General features: G+C 38.4%; 1 protein-coding gene across 1 annotated transcript; it reads right to left on the bottom strand.

Moving 5' to 3' along the window:
* Window positions 1-8,749: 8,749 nt before the first annotated feature.
* On the bottom strand, window positions 8,750-9,460 carry LOC116245896 (dirigent protein 19-like). Its single transcript, XM_031617501.2, has one exon. It carries the CDS (start codon window positions 9,438-9,440, stop codon window positions 8,874-8,876), a length of 567 nt encoding a protein of 188 aa, XP_031473361.1. The 5' UTR covers window positions 9,441-9,460; the 3' UTR covers window positions 8,750-8,873.
* Between the last annotated feature and the right edge of the window lie 374 nt (window positions 9,461-9,834).

Here is a 9,834-nt window from a genome sequence, read left to right as displayed (position 1 = left end):
GCTACGGTACTACAAGAAGAAAAACAATGGAAAGCACGTTTTTCCAGTTCGGCAAATGAAGGAACCACTGCCTTAGCTGTCATGAAAACTAGCCAAGACAAAAGGTTTCATCAAGATGATGGTGCTGGATTTCAACGAGGACGACAAACCAGACCAATATGCAGTTTTTGTCAAGGCGTCGGACACATCAAAGAGAAATGCTTCAAGCTGATTGGGTATCCACCAGGCCACCATCTTTATGATCCCAATTTTAAACAAAATGTTGCAGCCAGCGTAAGTCAAAAACAAATCAACTCAGATCTGAAATCCAGATTTTCCAATGATGTCTTTGGTCAAGGCAGTGGAGGACATGATAGTAAGAGTGTTGCGCCAGCCTTCACCCTTGAACAATATCACAGACTTCTATCTTTGGTGAAGGATCAGCCAGCCAACATCAATTTCGCAGGTAATGTAGCTCACACAGGTAACAATGGTTCAACAAATTTACATTCTCTTACATGGATTATCGATTCGGGAGCTAGTCGACATATATACTCTAATTTGCATGCACTTCATGATTTAAAAATGTGTAATGTACCTGTGACATTACCAAATGGGGAACCCTTCTTGTACATCAAATGGGTAAGATATATATGTCTTCTTTTGAAATAGATAACGTATTGTGCATACCATCATTTAAAGTTAATTTACTATTTGTTAGTGAACTCAATAAGAACCTAAAGTGTTCTGTAACTTTTTTTTCTGACTATTGTGTTATCCAGGACCTGGCATCGAAGATGACGATTGGTCGGGGTGAGGCAAAAATCGGTCTATATGTTCTTCAACAAGGATCAACGTGTGTTCACACCTATTTTTCTCTTTCTTCGCATGAACTATGGCATAAGAGATTAGGTCATCTTTCATCTTCCCATCTAAAATTAGTGAACCAAAATTTATGTTTAAGTCTTGACTTGAATAATGATCATATGTGTGATGTGTGCCATCGTGCAAAACAAACACGACTTGAGTTTGCTTTGAGTGATATTTCTACGATTCATCATTTGGATCTGATACATTGTGATATTTGGGGTCGTTACACCCAATCCACTATTTCTGGTGCCTACTATTTTCTTAGTATTGTAGATGATTTTTCACGTGCCACTTGGATTTTCTTAATGAGGCATAAGTACGAAATGCTTGATGTCATCAAAAAATTTTTTGCCTTAATCAAAACTCAATTTAACTACCAAATTAAATCTTTACGATCAGATAATGGGACTGAGTTTTTCTCACTCAAAATAAAAGATTTTTTACAAAATCAAGGGACTACTCATCAACACAGTTATGTCGCTACACCACAACAAAACGGTGTAGTAGAACGTAAGCATAGACACCTTCTCGAGGTTGCTAGCTCTTCGGTTTGAATCAAATCTTCCTATACGTTTTTGGGGGGAATGCATTTTAACGACTGCCTATTTGATAAATCGTATTCCCTCTTCAAAACATGATGGAAAAACCCCTTCTGAAAGGTTGTTTAAGAAAAAAACCCAATATTAAACACTTGAAGATTTTTTGCTCTCTATGCTACGCCACTAACACTATTCACAAAAAGGACAAATTAGAACCTCGGGCATCCAAATGCATATTTATTGGATATCCTGAGGGGCAAAAAGCATACAAGTTGTATGACATAGAAACTCACAAAGTGTTTTCTAGTCGCGACGTTATTTTTTATGATCATATCTTTCATTTCCAAAACAAAAAAGATGACGAAAATAAAATTGTTTTGCACATACCTTACACCCAAGACGAAGTTAATTACCAAGAGAAAACCAATAGAACATTCTCTAGCACACCACTAGATCTAGAACCAACCTACTTAGAGATTAAAAATCCTTTGAACCTTGAACATCAAGGAGACTCTATTGTACCCATGGAGTCCAATGAGCCAAACCCTTCACTTGATCCTACTAAGACTTCCGGACCCATTAGGAGATCCGCTCGGATCAGAAAACCCACAACTTGGTTGAAGGATGACTTTTGCACCCTCCTCGCCTCACCTTCAACCAATAACACTCTCATGTCAAGTCGCCAACAAGGAACAAGGTATGACTTAAACAAGTTTATTTCTTTTCAACGTTTTTCTGATAAACATTTTGTGTTTCTCACCTCTCTTATGTCAAAATATAAGCCTCAAACTTATGAAGAAGCCGTCCAGTACGAGGAGTGGAGAGATGCCATGGATTGCAAAATTCATGCACTTCAAGAGAATAAGAGTTGGACCATTACAACGCTTCCAAAAGGAGTGAAACCAATTGGGAGTAAATGGGTCTACAAGATCAAGTTGAGATCGGATGGATCCATTGAAAGATATAAAGCTCGTTTGGTCGCTAAAGGATATTCTCAACAAGAGGGGCTGGACTATAACGAAACTTTTGCACCCATTGCAAAGATGGTAATGGTACGTACCTTCTTTACTATTGCAGCCAATCAAGATTGGATCATGTGCCAAATGGATGTTAATAATGCATTCTTGCATGGAGACCTACTTGAAGAAGTATACATGAAAATACAACAAGGATACTCAAAACAGGGGGAGAACCAGGTATGTAAATTGCACAAATCTCTTTATGGTTTGAAACAATCCCCAAGAAATTGGTTTTATAAACTTTCAACTTCCCTTGAAGAATACGGGTTCGTACAATCCAAAGTTGATCATACATATTCACCTTTAGACGTGGTAAGGTTTTCATTGCTATCCTAATATATGTCGATGATTTAATAATTGCGGGTAATACAGAAGCAGCAATTAACAATTTCAAAACCTTATGCAAAAAATTTCACATGAAAGATTTGGGCAAACCCAAATACTTTTTAGGAATTTAAATTGTTCACTCAGCCAAAGGAATATATATTTCTCAACAAAAATATGCAACTGACATTATTCATGAAACAGGTCTTTTGGGAGCAAAACCGGTTGATACCCCTATGGAACAAAAGCATAACTTAGACATCGAGCATGGAGACTTCATTAAGGATCCGATGCAATACCGTCGAATTGTTGGGAGGTTAATATATTTGAGTATTACTCGGCCATACATACAATATGTTGTGCATGTGTTAAGCAGATTCATGCAACAACCTCGACTACCACATTTACAAGCAGCATTTTGCGTCATCCGTTACCTCAAAAAGCATCCGGGTCAAGGCATTCTTATGGGGAAAGAAAATAATATGCAATTAAGTGCTTTCTGTGATTCAGATTGGGCCGCATGTCAACAAACATGACGTTCTGTCACCGGTTATTGTGTTTTTCTTGGATCAGTGCCTATATCTTGGAATACAAAGAAGCAAAACACGGTATCCAGATCATCCGTAGAGGCAGAATATAGATCAATGGCAAATGTAGTATGTGAGACAACATGGCTAAGATACCTATTACATGACATGGGTTTTAGTCAAATATCGCCAATAACTGTATACTGTGACAATCAAGCTGCATTATACATGGCTGCAAATCTAGTGTTTTATGAACGGACAAAACACATCGAACTTGGCTGTCATGTTGTACGAGAGAAATTGATTCAAGGGATCATACGAACGTGCTATATTCGAAGCAAGGATCAAATAGCCGATTTATTTACTAAGGCGCTTGGAAAAGAAGGTTTTAATCATCTTCTATGCAAACTGTGTGTCACAAATCTTTACACACCAGTTTGAGGGGGAGTGTTAAATTTAGTTGTAACACTGGATCAAGAGGTCGTATTATCCAAATGACCTTACAACGTTCAAAATTTTCAATGTCTCTCCTCTCTCAAACGTCTCTCTTCCTCTCCTTCCAAGTTTAACACCTTCTCGTTAATAAAGTTTCCTCTTGTACCGTTGTAATAAAACCTTTGTATATATATGGCACAATGGAATGAAAGGATATGATTGACTCCCCTATTCTGCCTTAGTCTTTCCCCCCTTTACGTTTCTTCCTCTTTACATAAAACATGATCAAGATATCCTGCAAGAATATCCTTTTAAGTGTCAAAGGCACGCTGTTGTCCTGCCTTCTTTACCATCCCCTCACAGAGCAGGTCGTAAAAGCAAAGAAGCCAGAACTTGCATTCGCCAAGTAGTGGACATTAATCAAAGAGATCATCCATGGCCATGCAACCTTGTTTCCTGTTACTACTCTTTCTTGCTAGCATCTCGAGCATGGCCATGGCTGCCTTTATGCTGCGTTCTGCGGGACACTGGGAGGATGTGGCCGACGCAAGGAAGTCCCCTGTCTTCTACGAGGAGGCGAAGTTTGCCGTCAGCGAGTCCAAAATCACAGGATTGGTGTTGGAGGGGCAGATCTGGACGCCTTTGCAAATTGGAGCGGAGACTCGCCGCTTTCTGGTAGAGACGACGAACGACAAGAGACTTTTGCAAGGTCTACGAGGGCATCGTTACTCATGAGTTGGATCTGAATGGGACAGATATCCTCGAGTCGTTTGTGGCTGTGCTTGAGTAGAGAGAGAATGAGATAGCGGACAAGAAGGAAATATTACTGGAGCTATATACATATATATATATATATATATATATATATATATATATATATATATATATTTTTTTTTTTTTTTTTTTTTTTTTTTTTTTTGAAGCCGTGTGTATGTTCGCCTGTTGTAGTAATTCTCAGTTGTGTTTTATGCTCGCTGTAATAAGTGTTACTACAAATCAATAATAAGATGGAATATGTTTGGTTGTGAAAACTAAATGATGTAAGAAAATGTCACTGTTGCATTAATTTTCTTGGTGTACTGTCCTTTGCTTTGATGATATTCAAAATCCTTTCTGATATTCAAAATACTCAACGGGTTACTGTAGGGCAACTGGGTGGCAAGGTGGCTTACACTCAAGAGATATGATGTTTGAATTTTGTGGTCGCTATCATGTTCTGATATGTTGTTCTTTCGGTAGTAAACACAACATCCAAGTCGATGCAAAGCCAGCCAGAACCTTAGGGCTACACGGTATGGCCATGGGGCTTTACAAGAAAGACAATTTTCCTTAAGAAAACATTAAAAAAGAAATGATGCACAATTAGCTCAAGCAGTAGCCCATAAACTTAATACAATGGACTTAGTTTACAAGAAATAACAGGTTGGATGTCATATAAATTGCATAATTTCACTGCACCTTTTGTGTATAAAGACAACTTTTTAGCCCGCTACGTTATTTCTCGAAATTCTGACTATTTATAAGTGTCTATGTGAATAAAACATAGAAACTTATTCGAGGTTGAAGATTTTTAGATTTTGTAGATTCTAAATAAAAAAAACATTCATTTTTTCTTGTCCGTACATAAGAGAGCGAGAGAGAGGGAAGGTGGATCTCTCGGCCTGAAGGGATCCCCCGCCTCCTGTCAAGTCTGAAAGGCGCTGAAGGGTTCCCATGCTACTCAATCAAGTGCTCGGATCATGCAACTGAAAGAGCAGCTTCAGTTTATGAAAAAGGAACCTAAAAGTATCACAAAAAATACTTTCAAAGAGTCAGAAACCTAGCTTTTCATCTTAAGGTTGCAAGAAAACCAGTTGCTGAAGAAGATCTGTTTATACACATTCTTCGTGGTCTACCGTGAGAGTATGGCTTGTTGTAAGTCTCTGTCACAGACTCTCACATGCTAAATGTTAAAAAAGAAGGAAAAATGGAACCACTATATTAGTTCTATTTTGGAAAGTGTCTGGCCTATACGGTATTACAGATTGGTATACAGTATTACAGACTGGTAGGTGGTCAATTGCTGTTTCAAATGTCACAGGGGGCAGGTGACACACATTATAGTAATTTAATATGTGCAATAAAACAATACAGAAAATAGGATGGGATAGGTGGCCAATCCCTGCTTCACATGTCATAGGGGGCAAGTGACACATATCGTAGTAATTTAGTATGTGCAATAAAAATTATACAAAAATGGGATGGGATAAGTGGTCAATCCCTGTTTCAAATGTCATAGGGGGGCAGGTTACACATACTGTAGTAATTTAATATGTGCAATAACTACAATATAATTCAGTTCCGCCGCATCATACCTAAAACGATTTTTCGAAAAGAATATCATATTTTTGAAACACATGTTTCCCATGTATGTTTTAAGAACACCATGTTGGAGAAACACGTGGCTTTACTTATGTCCAGTGCTTGATCATTGAATATATAAAAAATGTCCATACTCACGCTGTAATATATCAAACACCAGTAATTTGGGAATGGATTTCCATCGATTACTGTTTTATATTGTAACAACTTGTATTTATATATGTCCTTTGTAATCTTTGTCAATGAAACAACCAATTTTCTTTTCCTCTCTCTTGTACTTTATCATGGTATCGGAGCAATTTATGGACTAGGAATGTTTCTTGTGAACAAGGGAATTTCAAGACATGGAACAGGAAGATTAGCAGGACCCAGCTCAAAATATCAACTATTTCTTGAATTTTACCAGATTGAACATTAAAAGGAATAAAGCAAGACTGTTGAGAATTGGAAGGGAGCCCAGTTTCTTTTATAAATTCACTCAAGACAATTTGAACACAAGACATGTGGTGATTATCAGCTCTACACCCTGACATAATATCATGATCGGAATCAAGGCAACTTGTAATCTATTAACTTTCTTTACCAATCTGCCAGATTAGAAAAAAATCTGACACAACTAAGAAGACAGCGTTACCCACAATGCCCAACCACTTCCTCCCTTGTAAAGGAGTGTGCAGTGCAGGACCCTATTTAACATTTAATAGAAACATTACTAGTGCTGTGACTAGAGGAGCAGGTAATGTAACTACTCTATTGGTTACCAATTGCTATTAATAATTTTTCGTATCGTCTAACATGTATTGTATCTTCAATGTCCTCTCTCTCGTGTCGTTAATATCAGTCCACGTCAGCCAATATTATGCATTGTACATCAATCGACCAGATTTGAATAAAATGTTACTTTTACTGAATCTGATTTCTCAGAGGTTCTTGTATTATTCAGTGAACAGAAGCCACCGGAAGAAGGGCTGAAGCTTTCCCCTCCTTTCCTTTGTCGCAGAGTTTAGGACTTCTTAGGGGCATAGGTGGACATACGGTACACTTGTCAACTAGGATGTCACATTGCAACTATTTCCCGTGTGGATGAGGTACTTTTATGGAAATTAAAGTCTCAATGATCTGTCAGCCCGACTAGCTACGATATGCCCCTTGGGGCCAGAGGTTCACATATTTTGATTATAATAAGAATGAAGAAAAAAAATATACAAAGATAAACATGTATAAATTATTCTACTATAGATGACATTCAAAAAGTTGGGGCCAGAGGTTCACATATTTTGAACCATTGACGTAAGTACTGCTCATAATTGGAAGCTCATTTACACTGAATCAAATGATGGTAAAACTGCCTTTTGCTGGATTCATATGCTTAATTAGCTTCCAACACAAATATGCTGTATAATAAAAAAAGAAACAAATTTAACCAGAAACCCTTGTTTGGAAGTTGTTGGTGAAGTGAGGTTCAGTAGTGGTACAGCCACATGTGGGCCGGAGGGGGCAATTGCCTGAATAGGTCTGCAGGATTTCAGTGTGGAATGGACTTGGGTCCACCCATAAGAGCTACCCCGACTGAACCTAAATTTGCTTCCACCGAACCTAAATTTGCTTCCAGGTGAGCGAAAGGGAAGGGCATTGGCCCGGGCGAAAGGCCGAATTGAGCTTAGCCTTGATAGCTGTTTATGGACTCCCGCATATTGGCGAAATCTCTTTTGATATGTCCTTAATTGATGTTAAGCATCTTTTGATCTATACTACATGAATAAGAGGTGTAGGTGGTGCAGTCTTCAAAATTTCTGGGGCTGCTGTCGTGGTTCCACCGGACGTTGGATTCTGTCGGTGGCTGGTTGTTGCTGAAGAAAGAGGAAAAAGATGCGGATAGGTACATTTTTTTTCCTTTTCCTTTCCTTTTTCTTGTTACCACAATTCCTTTTTACACGCAATGGTGCACAATCAGGTGCGGCCAGGGACACACGGTTCTCATTGTTGCATGAGCAGGCAAGTCTAGGTGACATAGCAGTATATTCTTAATTTTCTTCTTCAATCTACGCCTGCATAATGTTATCTATGTAGTTAATCAGGAAGAACCTGCATTGGACTGTATTCGTCCTTCAAAACTATTTAAGTTCATAACATCAAACTTTGATCAATTATTTATCTCCTTGAAAAAACATTTCTAACAATTTTAACCATTGAATTTTAAACCTCTTCCAAAAGCATCTGTCGGAGCATATATATATATATATATGTCCCTCTACTTATTTTTATGCTTTTGCAGACAGATCGAGCAGTGTGCACGTCACAAGAATATAACAAAGGGAAAATGAAGGGGGGTTGGGGTACTTTAGATTTTTTTTTACGAAGAAATATTCTTTTTAATTTAATTTTTTCATAACTCTTTTTTGTCCCTTTAAAATGTTTCTTCTCACTTAAAATAGGGGCATTTTTATTATTGTATATGCCTGTGCACAATGTTTCATTGTTGTTATACTTTGGATCTTCATTGTTGTTATACTTTAGATCCAATTATAAGTTTAAATTGGCACAGGTGCATTTACGTTGAACTAATCGTGTTTAGTCACCAAGTTTGAATTCCAAATTGCTTTATTTTCTCACTATCAAGCTTAATCACAACAGCATACTGAAACCAGGAAGCACATAAAACAAATGGCTTTTACTAGCCTCAAGAACCACGCTGTAAGAAAATAGGGTCGCTACTACTTTTGAGTACTTAACATGACATCTTGCAACGAACAGTACTAACATGCATGGAAGTTTCGAACTCAAAGCGCACAATAACACCATAAAAGCCAACCATCTCACTAATAATGCATCACAAATGCATCATATTCCACAATTGCAAGCCCACTTGTGAGGTTGTAAAGGTAGTTCTTAGCTTGTACGTAACCGCGGGCTAGCCGGAAAAGGCCAGTTCCCCCCACAACCGGCATCTCCCTCAATGGATTACGCACTGCATTCCGCCCAAGCACACTGATGCTGCTCCCATTGTACTTTCCTTCGTAGAGCTGGTATGTCAAATCCATTAGCAAGCCAACTTCTTCCTTTGAAGCTATGACATACAGCCCTTGTGCTCTTCCAACCAACTTGGATCCTGGATCAGGCCCTTCCGTCAACGGGGAATCAACAACAGCGGCAAGACCAAATGGGGTCGCCGACTTGTAAAACGGCGGCGCAGCGGCAATGCGGATAGAGTACCGCCCATCCAGGCTATCATGGAAATAAAAGTGAATATGGCTCACCTTCTCAGTTCCTTGGGCTGGAGGATTCAGTACTTCCCCTTGGATGTTGGCATCACCAAGTGTGATGGTGGTGAGGGAGAAGAAGAAGAGCAAGAATTGGGTAGTTGTGAAGAAGGTTGTGGCAGACATACTTGACAGCCTCTAGGCTTATCGTATGGGGGAGGTGAGTGAAGAAAACACATTCACAGGCACCTTATTTATAGGAAAGAGCTAGCTAAGGCCACTATCAAGGGCGGAGCTGGGGTGGGGCCCGCAGAGGCCCTCTCCCCCCTTAGTTTTCTTTGTTAAATTTACATGTAAATTTTAAACAAATTTATCTATCTTATATACAAATTTTGAAAAATTATATTTCAGTCTCCGTCAGATTTTTGTAACTATAATTCTGTCTTACTCATAAAAAATTCCTATCTCTACCGAGGCCACTATGGTGGTGCAAATAATAAACATATAACATATATAATCGCTAATATGTTCAACTATTGAATTTTTTTATTTCTAATGAAATGTCACTATTGGGACTTAA

The sequence above is a fragment of the Nymphaea colorata genome, chromosome 1 (assembly GCF_008831285.2).
Source record: "Nymphaea colorata isolate Beijing-Zhang1983 chromosome 1, ASM883128v2, whole genome shotgun sequence".
Taxonomy (NCBI): domain Eukaryota; kingdom Viridiplantae; phylum Streptophyta; class Magnoliopsida; order Nymphaeales; family Nymphaeaceae; genus Nymphaea; species Nymphaea colorata.
The sequence above is the reverse complement of the archived record's forward strand: the minus strand, read 5'-3'. Positions and strand labels throughout refer to the sequence as shown.

Coding starts and splice junctions, on each gene's coding strand:
- LOC116245896 (XM_031617501.2), bottom strand. CDS start 9,440: ATGTCTGCCACAACCTTCTTCACAACTACCCAATTCTTGCTCTTCTTC.